At 39.3% G+C, this 21,041-nt stretch overlaps 1 protein-coding gene across 1 annotated transcript in view; it reads left to right on the forward strand.

Annotated features, from left to right (window-relative positions):
* Positions 1-1,113: 1,113 nt before the first annotated feature.
* The window catches only part of LOC146449864 (uncharacterized), a 28,075-nt gene continuing 8,147 nt past the window's right edge, over positions 1,114-21,041 (forward strand). Inside the window, exons 1-4 of the mRNA XM_085101017.1 lie at positions 1,114-1,222; positions 1,984-2,226; positions 3,756-4,079; positions 8,098-8,439. Of these exons, the coding sequence (XP_084957143.1) occupies positions 1,126-1,222; positions 1,984-2,226; positions 3,756-4,079; positions 8,098-8,439 (1,006 nt within the window). The 5' untranslated portion in view covers positions 1,114-1,125. The remainder of the gene's footprint in view (positions 1,223-1,983; positions 2,227-3,755; positions 4,080-8,097; positions 8,440-21,041) is intronic.

The raw sequence follows: 21,041 nt of genomic DNA on the forward strand, positions 1-21,041 counted from the left end.
AGTTAGCAATGTACTACTTGAAAGTACAACCTGGTACTAGCACACGAGAAAGCTTTCCTTGATTGATTTGCGCCGGTATAAAGTTGAATGTCTCGCGTTTTCTGTTCAAAAGTATGCTTGTTGAATGATTGTCAAAACACCATATGAAGAAATAAAACAGGTTCAGGAGATACTTGGTTGAAACTGAAGTGTTTAACCCAACAGGATTTCCAACACAAGTTTTTTATTTATACGAAGAGTTCTATTTTTCCCGTGTGTGAAATTAACAATCTAACAATGTTTGTCAAGGTTTTCCTTGACAATTATTCTTGCCTAAAAGCCGAAAAACAGTCGTTGAATAAGGAAGTTTGTAAAAAAAAACTGTACATAAACAAACTTACTCCTGTGAATAAAAATAAGCAACAAAAACAGCGATCTCCTTGACTGGTCTTATTTTCTGACGTGAAAACTTGCTCTTGTGCTGAGCAGCTTTGGAAGTTTTTGTTGAAGTAGAAGCTTTTAATTAAAAAAAAAAAAAGCTTATATTGTTGTGTTCGTTGTCTCGATTTGGATACGAACAGTATACTTTAAAAAACTTTAATTTCTATTGACATTCGAAGTTGAAGGATCAAGTACGTTGTCGAGTTATTCTTGCCAAGTAAGGTAAACTGTCTCCTAATCTGCGTCATAAAGAGTTATTTGTGCCACAAACATTCTTAATAAACAAAAATAGGAAACCGCCTTTTTTGCTTGCTTGACGTTGAGCAAAGGCCAATTCATGACGCCTTCATTGTTATTATCAGAAATTTCGAGTTGACCAGCTTTGTGCGCGGGTTTAAATTATGAGATTTTCGTTTTCAATAAATTGAACGCACGTATAAATTGTAAACAAAGCGTGAAGTGTCCTTGCGTCAGCCTCGTTTACGGATCTACTGACCTTTATCAAAACAAAACTCTAATCCATTTTGTGAAAAAAAAAAAAAAAAAAAAACCCGCGTTGGCAGCTTCTGTGATAAATTGGACCAATTGGAATTGGAAAACGATAACGTAGGACGACTTATGAAAAATACATGAAGCTGATGGCTTACAAATATTGAGAAAGTTGATGGGATCACGAACGATCAGCAAGAAACCGTGAACACAGGCATGAAGACGGATCACCTGCAAAAAGACTTCAAACTTAAGCTTTGGGTCATGAAATTCTTTTTGCTTTGTTCTTTGTCAAGTCTGAGCAGTCTCACAGGTATGTCAATGCCAATGGGCATGGTTATGGCAATTTTAGTGGCAATTTATAAAATTCTACCATTTAGCTACCTCAATTCAATAAAATTTTCCGTCTCGTGTGGTTTAAGAGCAGCTTTTTCCCTATCATAAGTAAGCACAACAATATTATTGGTATAATTTTAATTTTGCGGGTCGTCAGCGTACGTTAAATCACACGCGTGAAGCTAAACTACCGTTTCTCAACGAATACTCGGTCAGCATATCTGACCGTTCAACATCTACATGTTCTCTTAGTTTACGCTTCGCAGGGTGATTTACAAATTACTAATTTTACTCTGAAACTGAGTTTTCATAATTCATATTTCACCTTTTTCCTTGTTTAAATCCAAGTAATTTGAGCACATGGCTGCAGTTTGTTTGTTGTGTCTACACTGTCAAGTCGTGTTTAAGACAAAAGCTTTAAATTGAAACCGCGAGGTCTTTGTTGTTATTGTAATTCGCCTTTTATTTAAATGTTTTTGCATCCTCCAGTACTCAACAGGAGTTATAATATGTATGACATGTGAGTCTGTGACCATATAGCTACAATGCCATTATACGAACGTCAGCTGCCTGCGTTCTGGCCGGTTCACCTACATTCAGACAAATTATTATGACAATTTATCCACAATAACTTCCGCGTAAATATCCTTTTTACAGCGCCATTTAATAGCGGAATTGAAAGGTATTAAGAAAATCCTTCAGACAATTTACATCTTTTTCTTCTTTCGTTCTTCACAGGTTTCACATTTGCCGGAAGCCTCGGGTGTGCAATTAGAGTTGCACCTTGCTCGCAGTCAGGTGTCTGTCTATACACCAATCAGATGACAGTTAACCCAGACTCCAACATAACTCTCAACTGCTCGATCAAAAATGGAGGGACAACACTGGGAAAGACATGGAAACAAGTGAATGAAATGCTATCCTCAAACGCCCTCCTGGTCTTACAGCAGGGGAATTCAACAACTCGTATATACTTCGCACGTAAGTATCTCCTCTCTTGTTTGCCAGTATAAATGTAACCATGAAAGACGTGAGATTTTTTTAAGCAGTCCATATATTAATTATGCGTCTTACCGCTTTGATACCAAAGAGTTATCATGAATAAAAGTATATATAATTAAGAACAGAGGTAGTGAGAAAGGCTTCCCGTAGCTACTTGTTACCAAAATGTTTCCAAATAGTTCCAAAACCCAAGAATGCATGGCTGCATGTTTTTACTCGTCGACTTTTGGGCCAATTTATAAAATCACGATGAGGCTTACCCAGGGCTACTTTATACTTTGATTCAAGTCTAAATAGGAATAAATACAGAGCTTTTCAAAAGAGGCCTGACTCCAATTTTGACTTAGACATTTCATTGCTTTAGCTTTGAAAGAAAAAAAGGACCAGAAAGATGAAATATTAATCGTGCATTAAGGTCAAGCGGCTTTTGAACAACTGAGCTCGTTTCAATTAATTTGCTCTGAGGAAACTGACGGCATTGCCTAATATTTAATATTAAAATGATTCGACCAGATGCGATACGATGGGTGCCTGTAGAAAACCTGGGCGGGTCTAAGGACCAGACGATGGGATAGACTTATCATCCTCAAAAACCGGGTCAAGGTACGTCCCGGCAGTACATGTTTTGGGCCTTCCGATCTGTGAAGATGACTAAGTTAAATTCATATGTGGCACTGAGTTGAACTGCGTAACCGTGGATAAAACCAGGGTGCCTACCATTTACATGGAAAACCCGGAAGTTCCAGTTGGAAAATCAAATGGCACCCATCATTCCATTTGGAGTACTTCTGAAATTTTGGGCTTCTGGTCAAAGTGATGCATTTTTATCACTCCTTTTGGGATTTATAGCTGTTGTTCATACATTATGCATGTCATCCATCTTCTGTTAAGACAAGCTAAATCATTTCGTATTTATGCCGAAAATTTCCATTCGGGTGGTTTGTGTAAATGGTAAGCACCACCAGTTTTTGTTGCCTGAAGCAACTATGAGTAAATTATCTGCAATGGATGCGATGGCAGTTCACTCACGAGGTTGCCCCCAGTAGTATTTTGCCGGAACCCTCCCTGGGTGAAGGCAGACAATGTGAGGGAGGTTCCTTGTCTAAGCAATATGACAGCAGAGGCTAGGTCTCGAGCACAGACCTTAAGATATGACGTCCAACGCTCTAACTATTACACTACCCCCCTAGTACAGGCCGGAAATTCTTAAACGTTAGCAGCAATGATTAGCCAAGACCTGCGCAGGCCAGAGGATGGTCCATTGGTTCTTGGAGTGATTTATTCCACGGTAAAGTTTATGAACTGATCGGGATTTCTTTATTGCTCAATTTTTATGCACTTTAACGTTTCCTTTCTTACGTGCACACTACAGTTTTTTTTTTAGAAACTCTTCGGATAATAGAGAAAGATAAAACGAGTCTTTTGCGATGTATTTTGAAGGAAAAAAATTAGTAAGATTAAGATGCATGCGTTCATAATTATAACTTAAAGTCTGCTTCTTTTTCTAGGAGAGCTACAGTTAATGTTTATCACGACGTCGCCAAGGCACATTTACAGGAGCAAAACAAGAGATTTGAAATGCGTCTTCATGGGCTGGCCTCTTCCTCGTGTAATTTGGTACAAGGACCGCAAACCAATCATGAATGGATCTGAAGGTTTTTACCACTCAGAGAAGAAGAAGCTTTCGAAGCTTGATCTGATTACTTTACAAAGTACTCTTCATATTCCATCGGGCCGTGAAGAATTCGAAGGATCATATACCTGCATTGCAGAGAATAACATTCCCGGCTGGTCGAGTAGTCAGTCCTCCAACATTCGGGTGACATATAAATGTATGTAATTTGGTCTGTTTTCTTGCGGTCAGACAGGCAGGCAGACAGACAGACAGACAGACAGACAGACAGACAGACACTATAGACAGACAACCTTTATTTAAGCACGATAATAGGTTAAAGCCTGCAGCCTGTTGGTCGTGCGTTAAAATTAAAAAAACTAAAATTAATCACAAATCAGTTCAAATCATTCAAAATACATAATACAACATATGTTATATCATATTTTAAAAACTCTGTTACATATATATGTAGTCTTTACATCTAAAATTGGGCGTCTAAAATTGGGCGTAGAGGCTGAAGTCTCCTTAAAAGTAATTAGTCCGATGAGAAATAATGTCATCTGTGCGCCCCTGGAATTTAAGGGTGGCTGTTGTACTATTATAATTTACTTGTGGAGTAAATTGTTACTTTTGGGAAGCGTTGAATTTCCCTGAATAACTAAGTTTTAAAAGTCAGTAGCTCAGGCTAACAAACACGTGTGTAAACGCTTCCCATAGAATTTTTAGAGCCTTTGGTGCTATGCAAACCAGTCTTAGCCTGTATCGAAAAGTTCCATTGCGCAATTTATACCGGTTGTCAATTGAGCGTCGTAAAGGAACAAAACCAAAGTAATTATACTCTGACCAATTACAGCGGACGTAATCAGTGCATTGAACCAATCAGAATTCGGAGCAACTACATGTAACCGTCACGACAAGCCCAGGAAAACGCAAGCGAGCAAGTCTATCGATCTGTCTGCCATTAATTTGCCTCCATCAAAAATGATGATTCTTGCAAATCGGTCAGCGGTAATGAGCCAATAAACAATAAATAAATAGATAAAAACAGATAAGTAAAAACCATCAACTTAAAGGTAGTTTACAAATGCCGCGAGGGAAGGGGCATTAACCGCTTCAGATGATAAGACATTCCACTCTCTTATTGTTCTAGGAAAATATGAAAATTTGTAGTCACGATAGGTTTTGGTTTTGTTTCTTATTGGTTGAGAAAGGGGCGCATACTTTGCTAACCAATTACAGAGCATTGTAAAGCAAAACCAAAGCAAACGAGAAATTACTGTCGACGCTGGTCAAATCCGCTCGTACCTTTTTGCATTATCAGCGTGCGCGGACGTATAGAATATTTCTTCGGAGAAGTTGTTGGTAGTTTCCTTCTAAAAGAGCATCGTGACTCCCCATTTTTGTTTCACATATTGTGAGAAAATACAAATATCAATAACAAATACAAATTTGAAGAAATTGAAATCATTGTAGTGTGACTTATTCTTATGGAATCACTATCACAGTTTATTTTTCAGTTGGCTCGGTTTCCTTTGTTCTTTTCGGTTGAATATATTCAATAGCCCCTGTCAATTACTAACTGTCTGAAAAGCTGGGTGCGGCTTTGGTTGTAAAAGGGGAGGGCGGGGCTGAAAACAATAGCTGATAACAACGGACGAGGGGATTATAACGAGGGGGGGAATATATATTCCCCCCCCTCCCCCTCGCCATATACTGCTCGACTTATTCCCCTTATTTAGTAATCTCAAACATTTCAACGAGTTCTTAATCGTTTATTATTAAAGAAAAAATGAACAACATAACTTTTACTCCTACTACTGCTACTACTAGTACTTCAATAACAGGCGCAACAACAAACTCAAACTCACCTTCTTGTCGACTACTAGTTGGAAGGGAGGTTCTTCAATCGGCGACCACTCATTCCATACTCGTACTGTCCCACTGGTAGCTTTCTTTACATTTGCAGGAATACGACCACTAATCCGTTCAGCAAAGACAGTGTAAGACGTTTTCGGTTAAAAAGACTTCATCTTAACAATCGCTCATCGTTGTTTCCACACGGAACGATTGCCGACTGCACACTATTTCCAAAATTTAACAGCAGCCGCTCAACCACGTGTAGTGTACTGAATGCAGTGATTATGCAAGAGTGACGAACATGTTTACCACGCATACCAGCAGACAAAAGCAATTGTTTATACAAATTGTTGTGTGAATAATCCAAAGTTCAGAAAAAAGTTGAGAAAAACATCTTTACGGCCGAAATCTCACTACCTACTACTGCCGTTAAAAAAATGTTATGTATTTGACTTCCACCTGGTATAAAATAAGCATTTAATTATTAAAGGTCCTTGTCTCTATTAGGAATCCTCACCAACCGAAAAAAAAAGCATGTTATTGGCCTGTCCCTCGGGGATATGTGATATATTCCCCTCGCGGCGTGCCCTCGGGCGTATCACATATCCCCTCGTTCCAGGCCAATAACCCTTACTTACGGTCCGCATGATCTAATAATGAGCTTACGCAACAAGACGGCTGACGGAAGGGGAACGTGAATTATCGTTGTGTGACCAACATGACATCTTAGTACCTTCACATTTTTAGGCGATTTGCGACTAAAACTGGTGTTCTCTCATCTGTTAAAATGCAAAGGCCACGAGCGGTAGGAATGTTGTAATCTAGAATCATGAATACTATAAACTAAATTCGATTTTGAGACGACATAACGGCTTTATAATGACGGATAGTAGTAAGGAAATATATTCCTTTTCGAGACTCCGCCCAGTACGGAATATATTTTCTCCCAACGCCGTCATTATAAAGCCGTAATGTCGTCTCAAAATCGAATTTAGTTTTTTATCACGATACAAAAATTTTGGTGGAGAGAGTAAACGGATAAAGTACAAATCGTGCGCTGATTGAAAGGGAAATTCTTACTTCAGTCAAACTGTAGCCATGGTAATATCTGTACGCGAAATGTTTTCTCGGGGCGGGTTATTTGGATTTTTGGCTTTGATTTTTGCGTCAAAAGAAAGCAAATGCAGAAATTTACAGTCCGCAAAGTACCTACCATGGATGAAATAGACGAGCTAGTAGGTTTAAACATTTTACCAGCAAATTTGATCGAAAATTTGTTACCGCCGCGAGATAAACAACAGCATGAAAACAGTGATGAATAAACCTCACAACCAGAAGCGAGAATTAAAAAAAATCAACTATACTAGTACTCAAAAACGAAAAAAGAGGATTATTTTCCTAGCTTAGATGCCATGGAGATTAAAAAAATTGAAATAAACCAAGAGGCAAAGAACAGTGTTAAAGTTACCGAGTCTGCATGCCGTTCGGCGCTTGCCCTAGCTCCGACAAGAAGATCAAATTGACAGACCTGAACCATGAAAGACAATGTAGCAGAGCTCTTGAAGCACTGTTTCTAGAGATAAGAGACACCATAAAAGGAACTTTCGGCGAAAAATATGAGCCAGCAACGTTGACAGCCTGCCGAAAAGGTTTGAGAAGGTATTTTCTGGAGAGGCGCGAAGGTAAAAATTTCGACATATCAGTTGGCGATGGTGCTAATTTAAACAAGAAACTTTTGAGCAAAGCGAAAGCATCTCAAAGCGTCTGAAAAGGGGGGTAGTCCAAATAAATCAGATCCTTTTGCTTTGAAAATGCCATAATTTATTGGAATTTAAGCTCATTGTTATTTACCGTGGCCATTTTTTTTTCACATACAAGAAAACGTCTTTTAACTAAATTTCTCTTCATTGAATTTATAATAACTCTTTTTCGCTTACCTTCAAGAAAAAGTTGTTTCCGCTGTATAAGGTACATGATCACAACAAAAAAAAAATATATATTAGTAGTGTTTCTTGAACAGTGTCAGAAGCTTTGTAAACTCAAATGAAATACCTTTCTACTTTGACATAAAAAGGAAGTCTCCCTCTCAGGTTTACGTCATTTTATGACTGCTCGTAGTAGCTAGAAATCTATGCAGTGTGAAACAAGTTTGGTTACCCCCTCTTTTAATTTTATTTCCTTGATGTGCTATATGTATTGAGTAATAGAACTGCCACTTTAAAATTAGCTAACTTTAACTTCAAAAAGTTTATATCGAAGTATAGTAAACTTCTCCGATTTCAAGTGTTTTGTAGCTTACACAACTTTATGATACGCTTTTGTATTACTGAATTACAACCTCTGTCAGCAATATTTCAAATTTTTCTTCCAACATGCAGGCCCAAAGAATTACTTTCCAGTTACTGAGTCTTCAACGATTCACACGACAACCTTTACCAACAGCACCCTTGTCTGCTTTGTTGACGGACAATTAGATTATGATTATGACTGCTATCTTGAATGGCATTTCAATAACAAGTCGGTACCATTGAAATCCAGTCGGAAGTACACAGTGGACTTAAAGGAAACAAGCAGCAAATGCAAAAAAGCTTTCATCCTGACCATTATGAACGTCACAGATAATGACAAGGGGACGTATAGTTGTCAAATGTTCTGTGAATGGGACGAATGGCAAAACACTTCAGCGTCCATTGAGTTAAAGGTGTATGAACCACAAATTGGTAAGAAAGTACTTTTCAGATCCATTTTAGGCAATAGATGATTAGTTGATTGTTCAATTGGTTGATCGGCTTGTTAGTTGGTTGGTTGATTGGTCAGTTGGTTGGTCGGTTAGTTGATTGGTTCGTTAGTTGGTTGGTTAGTTGGTTGATTGATTGGTTTGTTTGTTGGTAGGTTGGTTCGTTGGTTGGTTGGTCGGTTGGTCGGTTTGTTGGTTGGTTAGTTGGTGGTTGATTAGTCGGTTGGTTGGTTGGTCAGTTGGTTGGCTGGTTGGTTGGTTGGCTGGTTGGTTGGCTGGTTGGTTGGTTGGTTGGTTGGTTGGTTGGTTGGTTGGTTGGTTGGTTGTTTGGTTGGTAGGTTGGTTCGTTTGTTGATTGTTTGGTCGTTCAGTCGATTTGTTGGTTGCTTGGTCGGGTAGTTTCTTTGTTGGTTGGTTAGTTGTTTGGTTGGTCGGTCAGTCGTTTAGTTGGTCGGTTGGTGTTGGTTGGGTCGGTTGTTCAGTCGATTGGTTGGTTGGTTGCTTGGTCGAATAGTTTCTTTGTTTGCTCGTTAGTTGTTTGGTTGTTTGTGTCAGATCGGAGAAAGAGGAAGTCTTTCTCTGTAGTAAGACAGCCACGGGTATTAAAACATGAAGGGACTTCTTCGTAATGTTTTAATACAGCTTTTAATTGGTTAATGTTATTGGTTAAATTTTATGTATGAGCCCATGATAGGATTTTGAGTAAGCCGGAGCCGTGCCACCAGTAGAACTGGCGGATAGGGCAGAACACGTACGAAAGTATGGAAGAGACAGGCAAACAGAAAGAAGAGTGAACACAAGGCCGGAACCACATAGGACACTGAATGACTAACTTAGTGACCAGACAAGATGCCCCGAGGGCACAAGGCAAAGTGAACAGACACAACCGAATATCCGCACGACCGAACAAACATCGCCAATTGCCAATTTCATGGTTGTTTTGCCGAATTGGGGGCTCGGTTTGTTCTTGAAATACTTATTAACAATCCAAGGCTTTAAATTAAATTAATAAGAAATTGCAGAAAGAAGCAACTTAATTTTAAATGACTTAAGTGCGCTAATTTAATGTTAACTTTTTTGTCACATATTTGGGTCAGAGTGGAGAAAGAATTATTTCTCAGTAGCATGACAGCCATAGGTCAGTCGTTTAGTTGGTTTGTTGATGTTGGTTGACTGGTTGGTTTGTCGGTTGGTTGGTTGGTTGGTTGGTTGGTTGGTTGGTTGGTTGGTTGGTTGGTTGGTTGGTTGGTTGGTTGGTTGGTTGGTTGGTTGGGACAGTCGGTCAGTCGATTGGATGGTAGATCGTTCGTTTGGTTGGTTGACCAAACACATTAGTTGTTAAATGACCGGCGGAAACAAAGGCTGGCTCACTCAGTGACTTTCATCAAATGTGTTACTCAAACGGAAGTGCACAAAAAATAAGCCAATAGCTTCAAGGATTGCTGAAGGAGATATATATAACCGTCTCACATGAAGTATAAAGCAGTTCAAGCGAAGTCGATAGTAGTTTTCATATGCGCTTCCAATTTGAATTATTTTCTAAAGTAAAAAATTTTCTTTTAAGCAACAGAGTTTCCAACTACATTCCGGACAAGTCATTCATCAAAATCAGGTCAGTGCTTTAACCCTCATGTGCTTTCTAAGTCCATACTTGTTTACAGACCTGGTTTCTTAAATCCATGTCCTTTTTCAGACCTGGAGGAATTGCGTTTGCATATCTTAAGTGGCAATTCAGGCTTTAATACGTCGAATGTTAAGTATCGCCGATTTCATTTGAAGGTGGATGATAGATTAGATAGATACTTTATTATAAACACCATTGCAGCCATAAGCTGAATTACGGGATATTTACAAATTCTAATAATAACAAAGAGAAACTAAGAAAATTATCTATATCTTATAGACATGGCTAAAAATATAATAACAAAGAGGAAATGAGAAAATATCTACATCTTATAGACATGGCTAAAAATAAAACTGTTCTTCAAACGCTCGGTCTTACATAGGGGGAGAGTGAAATCACTTTTGCGTCTCAGTGCATATTTACAACTCTTCCTTTGAGGGAGGAGGCTATGGAGACTGTGGGTGGGGTTACAGACGATCTCGTCAAACAGATCGATTGAAATCTTTTCTCTCCTCTCATGAAGTTTCGGTAGGCCAACTGTTTCTAATGCTACACTATATGACAGGTCAGGATAGATGATTCTGAATGCCCTTCTTTGGATCCGTTCCAAATCTACACTAATATAGTTTGGTAGAGAACGATGGAATACAGGACTCGCGTATTCCAGGACGGGCCTAATACATGTCACATAGAATTGCACCAGTTCACTTGGTGCCACTCCGGATCTCTTGAGTTGACGTAAAAAGTAGAGACGAGAGGAACATTTCCTAATTAGTTCAGAGCTGTGCATGTTCCACTTTAAATCGTGGCTAATGGTCACGCCTAGCAATTTGGCACTGATGACAAATTCAAGGGGTTCGCCATTTAGGACTAGGGGTTCAAAATCGTGGTTGCTATTGCAGAATCCAATTCGAAGTTCTTTGCACTTGGCCTCATTCAGTTGGAACCCATCGAGGCTCGCTTGTCTCGAAAGGTCATCCACAGATTCTTGGAGTTTGCTCTCACAACCCTTTGTAACTATTTCGGAACAAGATGTATCATCCACGTATTTCCACATGCCAGCTGGTGTGTCCAATTCATTAATCATGACAAGAAATAACCAGGGGCCTAATTTTGTTCCCTGGGGGACACCGGATGGCACAAAGCGCCATTCAGAGTGACAATCCTGAGCAAGTTTAACTCTTTGTTTCCGGTCCATCAAGAAGTCAACGATCCAACCTTTGACTTGACTCGGAATATCATATGTTGTTAGTTTTTGAACAAGAACACTGTGATCGATAAGGTCAAAGGCCTTACGGAAATCAAGAAGGACTACTCTTGCCGTGGCACCATTTCCGTTGGTGTTAACAAGCCAATTATGCGTCATACTGACCAAGGCATGTGTAGTAGACGATTTGGGAATAGTTCCAAATTGTTGAGGGTCAATTCTTTGTAACACAGCAGGTTTAACGTATTTCTCAACCACGTGATCTTCAGTGAGTTTAGACAGGATGGACGTAAATGAAATCGGACGGAGGTGCTTGTTAATGTCATTAATAGGCCTTTGTTTTGGGACCGGGACTACGTCAGCCTCTTTCCAAGAAGGCGGAATGCGAGATTCGTGGAACGAGGAGTTGGGGATCGCAGAGACTGGACCCGCCAGGAGATCAGCGTTTTCTTTTAATAACCATGCCGGGATACCGTCTGGCCCATGTGCTTTGGAGGGGTTGAGTGCAGATAGTTTCATAAAAGTTGAAAACTCCGATATCATATTTACGGCATGACTTTCGTTGTTGGCTTGTGGTGGGTCAAAAGGATTGTGGGTAAGGGGCTCAAAATTCCTGCATTGGGGTCAGGAACGCTAAATTGATGTAATTTGCCAGGACACCAGGTGAAAAACCTAGGTGTCGCAGTAATTTGCTAGTGTTGTCCCGCGTTTCTGAGGCAGGTGACATGCCGCTGAGCTTTTTCACCTCTTTCCACCACACAGATGGCTTACACTCCCTCAAATGGCTAACCTTTGCTTCGTAATACTTTGCCCGGCAGATCTTACGCTCACGATTCACGCAATTTCTGAGCATTCGAAAGGTATCCATATTTCTTTTTGCAAGGGCACATTGGCGTCGTTTGATCAAGTTCTTGAGTTTATCATTCAACCACGGAGGCTCGCTTCGAAGAACAGTTTTGAATCGCGGGGGAGAAATAACGAAGATAAATTTGCCCATATATGTTATTGTGCTTACATAAACACCTGTACCAACATGAGGCCAAGACAGCTCAAAACGCACACCATTTGGGGGGACACGCATCTATATAGCTTATTTAAGGGAATGCCACTGCACCCACCAGGTTTTTAGTCGCTATGGGACGGACACCAGCTACTTCCACAAACAAACTCTTGCAGTAATGAAACCATAACCAAAGTAGTTTAACTTGGCCAATAATAGTAGCAAAGCTGAGTGGAGCCTGCTCCGGTCTGCAATCATTCGAATGATCCGTGGGAATGCGAATTGTAAAATCATGACAATAATTACAGAGCAATTTACAAGACGCGAGGCCCTCTTACCAATTTCAAAATCACATCCGTAACAAATGAACACAACTACAAAATGGGTCAATCAAACGTCAAATAGGAGTTAATGATCGGTGCAGGTTGAATTCGGTAACTCCGCACTTGAAACTTGCGACAATTTGCAGTTTCAACGTTTCAGGACCTGCCCCTAATTGCAATAGCTTGCCGACAAGCGTTCAATTTGATCTTGCGCTAGTGAAACTTGCACGAAAGTCGATGTAGGTATTGGAACGCAGCTAGATGCAAATTGTCTTACTTTGGCGCATGTTGGGTGCACGTGTAAGACCGTTTGTTAATTGTTTCCGTCTAAATTGCGTTTTCGTCCGAGTCCGTTTGACCATCTAATGCAAGTTTTCAAAGGAAGTTGCGATAAGATGCAATGAGAGTTAAAATTACAATTGAGGGAGGCGGAATGTACTAGCCTATCAGAGTGAAATACAGAAAATAATACGGCAGAAACTGACTAGCATCATGCCAAACAGGGTTCAGGATGAGATTGTAACTGATACGGATGGCGGAACGGGACAAACGAAGCTACAATTCACTCACTTCCATGTTCCACGATTTCATTAATTTTCCATAGGAGGCAGCGGTAGGCAGTGGATCTTGTCCATTGTTATTTTGGCAGCAGGGAGTGCCTTCTTTATGACGGCGTTACTCATTCTTCGCTAAGTCAAGAAAACGTGGACCTCGAAGAACATTAGGAGTAAGTTACACTGAAACATTTAACTCAAATATCAAGGAGTAAAGAGGAAAAACCGATAGTTTTTTCACTAATTTGTGACAAGAATTTGTCGACTCTTCCCAGCGGATCATCTGCTGAAAGAGCAGCATGCAGAGTTCTGGAAAAAGAAAAAAGCATTAAGCAGCGGACAGTTACCTGGGCCACAATTTAACCCAGTCTTAATTAACCACTTAGTCACTTAAGGGTTGAAAACATTTGAGTATAAAAAAGGTGTCCTATCTTAACTTAGTTTATTAGTTACAATGTGGTTTGTTTCTCAATACAGGTTTTCCAGAAGACGAAGTTGCAAACGACAAACTGTTTATCAGTTACAGCTCTAAGGGCTTTGCGTGGGTCAGTGAAAATCTGATCTCGCTCCTCGACAAACACGCGATACTATAAAGTATTCACAGCCGGGACTTGTGCTGGGAAAGCCAATCGTCCAAAACATGGCTGACAGCGTGTACGGCAGCCGTCAAGTGCTTATTGTTTTGTCTGACAACTACCTGGCAAGCAACTTCTGTCGGGAAGAGCTGCATATGGCCATCCAGAGAGGAGTGGACACGGGAGATTCGTCGCTGATTCTTGTGATGATCGACAAGTTCAAGAAAAGAAGATTGCCTGTCACTTTGAGAAAGCAAATTTTGCTGAATTTTGAGAAGTACAAACAGAAGCAAAACTTGGAGGAGAAATTGTTGCACGCTGTATCTGGAGACAAGACTGTTAGCGTGTAGAGTTGTGAGCGGTGAAAGGCTCCAGGCCAGGGGATTCGAGAGAGTACAAATTCCCCCAACCCCTCCCCCCCCCCCCCCTCCCCTTACCCTTTTCTAGGTGCCCTAACACCGACTGCTTAAGTATTTGATGGGAAAAACTGAAATCACAGGTGAAATTTATTTTATAATGAACGAGAAACGTTTACGGAAATAATTTTACATCAGATTTTGTTTATTTATTCTTAACATGAGAATGCTGTATTATGTGCCACCTTTCCCTTCTCTTGAAAAAAGAATGAAAACGTTCTGGAACAGGAATATATAAAATACATAATTATATTGATCTGTGGTGAATGACCATCGCAGTAATGTACGCACCGTAAGAGGGGTGCGAAAAGAAAGCTTGAAAAAATTCAGGCTTGAACGAAATTTGAAATTGTTGAACGTAATTTGATTTCAAATGCCGTTCAAGGCTACATGTTTTTCAGGCTTTCTTTCCGCAAGGACCTAAGTTGCGTACATAACTGAAATAGTCTCTCACTTATTCATTATTTCACCCGCAAATATATGTACTTCATATATTCCACTTCCATCACTTCACGTCGACGGGTATGACACAAATTCACAAAATGACCAAATCCCAGTTGGCTTGATAGCTCAGTTGTTAGAGCACTGCACCGGCATCGCAGAGGTCATGAGTTCGAATCCCGTTCAAGCCTGAACTTTTTTTTGAGGCTTTCTTTTCGCAGCCACTTAAGTTATTTATTAGCTATTTTTAACTCACACGTCGAGTCGTTCTGAGCTTTATATAATGAATACGTTAGCAATCAGTGGTTGGTTAGTTATTTAGCTTCTTACTAGTTAGTGTCTTCTCCTAATCCTTTTATCAAGCGTAAGGTTTCCCGGTTTTTCGTACTGCAGACTCCTTTAGTAAAATCTAGATTTTGAGTAATATTTGTCAGGATTTTTTTAGCCATAGGAGCAGTTGACATTACTTATGTTTATCATCTGTAGCAATATTAGTCGACATCATCATCATCATTATTAGTAGCAGTATTATTATAACTACTTTGTATAGCTTTGTTATTACTCAAGTCTTTGGAACTTGTAAATTACGCAAAGCAGTCCTTGCCCAAGGATTAAAAGAGAAAACTAAAACACAACTTTTTTTAAAAAAATAAATACCAGAATTAAGACCAAGTATGTCAGCGTTTAAAGGGTTATAAAACCTAAGGCCTTGCTAGCTTGATAGTACGTATTGGTAACAAGCACATTATGTATCATTTGTGTTTCAGTAGTATACATTTGTATGTACATAATTTTTGTATTTCAGGCAATAAAGTCGTTTACAAAAATAGGCAGGCATTGGATACATGTCAGGTTCCATGTCTCTGATCCTTATAAAGTTTACTTATTAGCTCAGCAATTGAGACACTTTGGCGCTATAAAGACCGGTCGCACCGAAAGCTGGTTTTATTAGGCTGCAAACTTTTACTCAGCAGAAAGGGGATGCTGAGAACTGCGTTGATTTCAAACACAACTATAGGCCTTTGTTGTTGTTGCTGTTTGTTGTTTGCATTTTGCTTTTCTCGACTTTTCATATTGACGGTCATTCTTTTCGGCCTCGCCACTTTATCCCAATTCGTACATAATTCATAAAAATTCGCAAAAATCAACCATCATTTAGTCTCCCAAATGAGGTTGTAATTACTTTACGTTGTTACAGTTAAAAGGCTTTCCTTTCGTATTTCCGTATTTTTTTTTTTTTTTTTTGTTATGTCTAGCCTTCGAATAATCCGACCAAAGTTCGTTCCTTTTTTTTTTTTTTTTCTTTCGCTTGACAAACACACGATGAATAAGTTCATCTTTCTTATCCTCCTCTGTCATTATCCTGTGTGGCTGATTGACAAAGACGTAGCGCCCTTAGGTTTCGTGTCATCAATCGTTGAGGGTCTTTTTGATGCATAAAACACGCCCTTCCGTTAATAAGATCTATGTAATGTGTTTCCGCTCTCTTCTCTCAAGTGCATTAAGGCTTGACCAGCCTAATTGTTATGCACATTTTTATTTGGAGGGGAAGCTTTTGTCCGATCTCTGTGAAACTTGGCAAACATTTCTTATCAGTTTCCTTATCAATTTCCATAATTTGCTGTATCAGATTCTAGTCACGTGACCTGAAAAGGACTTATAACGATTAAAAGCTTTACTTAAAAATGGGGAACAAAAAGCTGCATTATATCAATCTTGTTCGTTGCTTTCTTGATCAACCCTCCTAAGAGCTTTATCATCCCGCCTTTTAATGATGTCCACATCTTAAGAGTAACGGTCAATTAAGGAAAATGGGTCACGTGACATGATAAATGGCCAAACACCTTAAGAGATAAATAACGAGTAGCACCTTAAAAGGCGGAATTATGTTGGCACATACTAAACATTCTAATGGCAAACGCTTTCAAAATTTTGGAGTATAAATGTTCCCCATTTTCAAAAACAAGTTATGTGACGTCATCAACCAATGAATGTCATGTGACACTTAGGAAGACTTCCGTTTGGTCAAGAAATTCAGGCAGTTTATGGAATGAATTTCCTCTATAGAGTAAATTCTTTTCTCTCTGATTGGCTGGAACATTTACCACGCAAAATAAAGGGTATTGTTGTATTATTATATTGTAAACATGCACATGCAATACTCTACCAAATATCTGTACATTCGATGTTGGAAAAACCCCAAGACAATTATAGCCACTGAAGATGTTTATTCTGTTACTCGAAACGCTACACTCGATTCCAACCGTTCAATTCATTCACTCGCGTCACATGTAGATCGGTGATTCATTCGTCGATTCGTTTGTTCGGTACAGCTGAAAATACAAAATGCAAGAGCTCGCAACTCGGGCTTAAATGAATACCGAATTACATAAAACCAGCTCAAATAAGCTTTCAAAACGATACCTTGCATATTTTGGGCATCTTCAGACCTAATTTTCCAAAATCAAGCCATGAAAGCGAACAAACTTCGCAAAACTGCAAAGCACAGACTGCCAAAGCACATGGTTGATCGATAACGTCAAGCGATCCCCACAAGGGGGTTACGGAGGGGCGCGGGAAAATAAACTGTCCCTAACAGTCTTGGCCCAGTTGCTCGAAGCATGGTTAGCGCGAACCCGGGTTAAATACCATAACAACCTATAGGTTTTAATACTTCTTAACTAATGGTTAGCGCTAACCATGCTTCGAGCAACTCAGCCCTAAATGTCTGATAATTAAATTGGCAGGCACCGGTTTCCAGTACTATCCGTCAGGTACACTTTGACGGATCAATATCACCATGCACCCTTTGTCACTTGATACAACAACTGATATGAAACAAATGTCCGTCATTGGCAAACAAGTCTTGGCCATTTTCTCGACATACAGTAGGTAACCAAAGCTGCAGTATGACCTGTTGAAAACACCTACTAATTTTAGCTTTAAGTGGTTATAGCTAAAAAAACAAAAAAAACAAAAACGAGCTCGGTGATCTTCGATCCGGTATTTTTTTTACGGATACAACTTTCCGTAAAGTGCAAAAAATATTGTAAGGAGGGGTTCTGAACCATGTTTTCTTTTCGAAAATCCACGTCAATCTTTCAGATCTGCAGTCACTTATGACTTCCCTTTGAAATAGAGACTGGGGCTTGGTCATTAAATGATGAATTTCAGAGACAATCATACGAACTATATTAAAAAAGCAGCATGCAATCTTGATCATCATGGGTAATCGGAACCGATTTTTATGTAAGACTGAATGTCAAAAAATCTAAACTCATACATTCTCTGTAATGACAATTGCACAATAAAATAAATGTGAAAAACATGTTTGGGGAAAAATTGTTGTTGCTACAACCATACACAACACACCGTAGCGCCATATTTTCTTCCTTCGCACAACAAAAACACTGAAACCCGCGAAAGCAGCGTTCTTGTATTGACGTCACAGGTCCACTATCCCCAGTCTCCCGCCTTGCGCGGTTTTGTACCCGACCGGAAGTGAAATTACACGTATTTGTCCGCCTCATACAAGGAAAAGTAAAATTGATAGGGTATTTTTTTTATTTCATACAAGAAAAACATGAAGATGCGATCAAGCAATTAAAAAAAATCTGTCATATACACTTTAAAGTGACAATACAAACAATTTCAAATATTTCATTTCAAGTCTAAAACCATTTGAATTTTTCCCCAAACTTGTTTTTCACATTTATTTTATTCTTGTACTTGTCATTGCAGAGAATGTATCAGTATAGATTTTTTGACATTCAGTCTTACATAAAAAAGGTTCCGATTCGATCAAGCAAATAAAAAAAATCTATCATATACACTTTAATGCTAAAGTCGCAAAAACAGAGATTTAAGGCTAGTTTTGACCTCAATTATTTTTTAAACCGGATATGCTTTCATAGATTCTATCGTGCGTGGTTAAACCAAAACGAAAGGTGCCATTCACATTAACCAAGCGTAAACAACACGATGAACCAATGAGAATTCAAGGTAAATGCATGAAAAGAATGTCTAGCGCGGGAAAACGTATGTGTGGAGTTCGCTTTTTCTTAGTTCTTGATTGGTTGAGAAAATGGCGCGAATTTCTCAACCAATCACAGATCGTCGGCGGAAAGAAAGACCAAAGCAGCATAATGCTTTAATTTTCACAAAATCGAGCAACCGTTTTTAGTTTTTCTTTTCTTTCTTTTTTTTTTTTAAGCTCGAAAATAACGTCTATTGGATGAAATGAAATGAAATGTTCAACGTTTTACTTTTCTTGATTCTGCGTGAGTGGAAGCCGTTGCAGGTGGATCTTGCATTTTATTATGTATTTTTATAACAAAAGGAGTTGTCTTTGTAGCGACCATGTTCGCCCTTAATTATTGCGTCAAAAAAGAGTGGACGTCTCACAAAGAATAAAAATAAGATTTTAAGATTTCGCTCGACGATCAGTGAGCTAGGAAGATCCCAGAACTGCGGGTGTCCGCTGACGTAGGAGGCCGAACATTTTGGATACGCGTTTGAGAGGATTACAGTTGCCTCAAGCGAGCGGCCACAGTATGAGTCTTAAAGGCCCACCTTCACCCAACAGTCGTTGCGGTCGTTTGTTTTTGTTTTGAAATGCTGTATTGTCCAAACGCGTGATCTTATTGGCTGTATGAACTCAAGCGGTTCATACGGGTTTCCTCTACGACTCGTGCTGGAGGGAAAGAATATTCGTGATCACTTATTGCTTTCTCACTCGACTCCCGCTCAAATGAATGGGGGGGGGGGGGGGGGGGGGGGTTTCATATATGAAAACTGTTCCTCGGCGCGCAATACATCTTGGGTGAATGTGGGCCTTTAACTCTCCTGACAGCTGGTAAAAGAGAAAACGTGAAAGAGGATCTCTGTTTCATTAAGAACAATGAAAAAGAGTTTTTTTTTTTTTTTATGTTAAAAAATAACAAGTAACGTTCAGGATATCGAAGGAAAGAAAATAATTACCTTCAACGCTGAAACAAAGATTTCCATTTATCGGGAAGAGTATTCGAAGTAAATTGTGTTAACATAAGTTAACATATGTTTACCTGACGCATTCGAATAGTAAGTAGGCTTATGTAGGCGGGAAATAAATGACTTATGTTGCTGTTTTTCCTGTATTAAGAGTATTGGAGTTTTAAGTTGCAGTTCACAAACTATTAGACAAATGCTTTAATTGATGCGCGGGTGTGATGCAGCAACGGACGTTTCAATTACAGATTCCGGTCACCATTAATAACGATTTGCCGCTGCTACAGAGTATCATTCTTCCTCAGTTTTATCATTGTTTTATGTCCAAAACTCATGTATCCATATTCCTTTTTGGCTAATGGGAACACTGATTATTATTAATATATTGCGTCACTCAAAATTTTATTTTAACTTTTAGTTAAATCTTATACAGGAAGAAGCCTGATCTGGCCGGCCGAAATATTGTACAAAGGAAACAGTATACGCTGTTTCAGCTGCGTAGAATTGGACTAAAAGTTCCTCTTGGGATGTCAGAATAGACAGTAAAAGGGAAGCTATTTTCAGTTTATAATTAGTTCTTGTTCGTCTGCCTCGAAAACAAAGAATGTGGAACAAACATTCAGTCGAATACGGCTTTAGTGTTAGCCTGTGCGAGTAAATATATTCCATCTGAAAGCCATACACATATTTTCCAATCCCCGATCTGTTGTCTGGATGTTTAATATTCTACTAGAGTCTGCAACATAAAAAAATCGTAGCTTGCGTGCAGACGTCTCCTATTTCCATTCTTGCACCTAAACAAAGAAAACAGGAAGCGTCTGCACGCAGGCTGCAGAAAAGGTGCTCTTAAAAATGAGCGTGAAAAACAGGACGCATTCTTAGGTTAATTTATTTGTTTAAGTCACTCCGCATAAAAAGCATTTCACATACTTATGCCATTCCGAAAACTCATTTCTCCTTTAACCCACACCAAACTGCAACGAAAACGTAACTTAACAAATAACTTTCGCATTTTCTAAATAAATTCGCAATAATTTCTTCTCATCAGTTTGTGTGATGTGGCCGAACTATCCAGGAGACTACGTCGAAGGGGAGGCTTTCATCATGCGTTCACGTTCTCCATAAAACCTTGATGTGGTCATTTCACGTTGTTGTTTTGCCGAGGACGGCAAAGAAATGTACCAAAGTTTATAATGCACCTGCAGAGCTTGTGTTTTTTTCATTAAAACTATTGTTTTCTGACGTTCTCGTTGCACTCGTCAACGAAAACGTCACTTTCTAAAAATAAGTTCTTGTTACTTGCACTACTTCCAGATCGTCCCCATTCGTTTAACTTGTAAAATTTGGCCACCTATCCAGTAACAGAACAGGTGGAAACGGCGTTCGAGTTGAAACAAAGAATCAAAAATTTACCATCATCGCGCTCACGTTCTCCGCAAAAAAGTTTTGGTCATTTCAC

This window comes from Pavona decussata, unplaced genomic scaffold (genome assembly GCF_977016875.1).
Source record: "Pavona decussata unplaced genomic scaffold, jaPavDecu1.1 SCAFFOLD_563, whole genome shotgun sequence".
Lineage (NCBI taxonomy): Eukaryota > Metazoa > Cnidaria > Anthozoa > Scleractinia > Agariciidae > Pavona > Pavona decussata.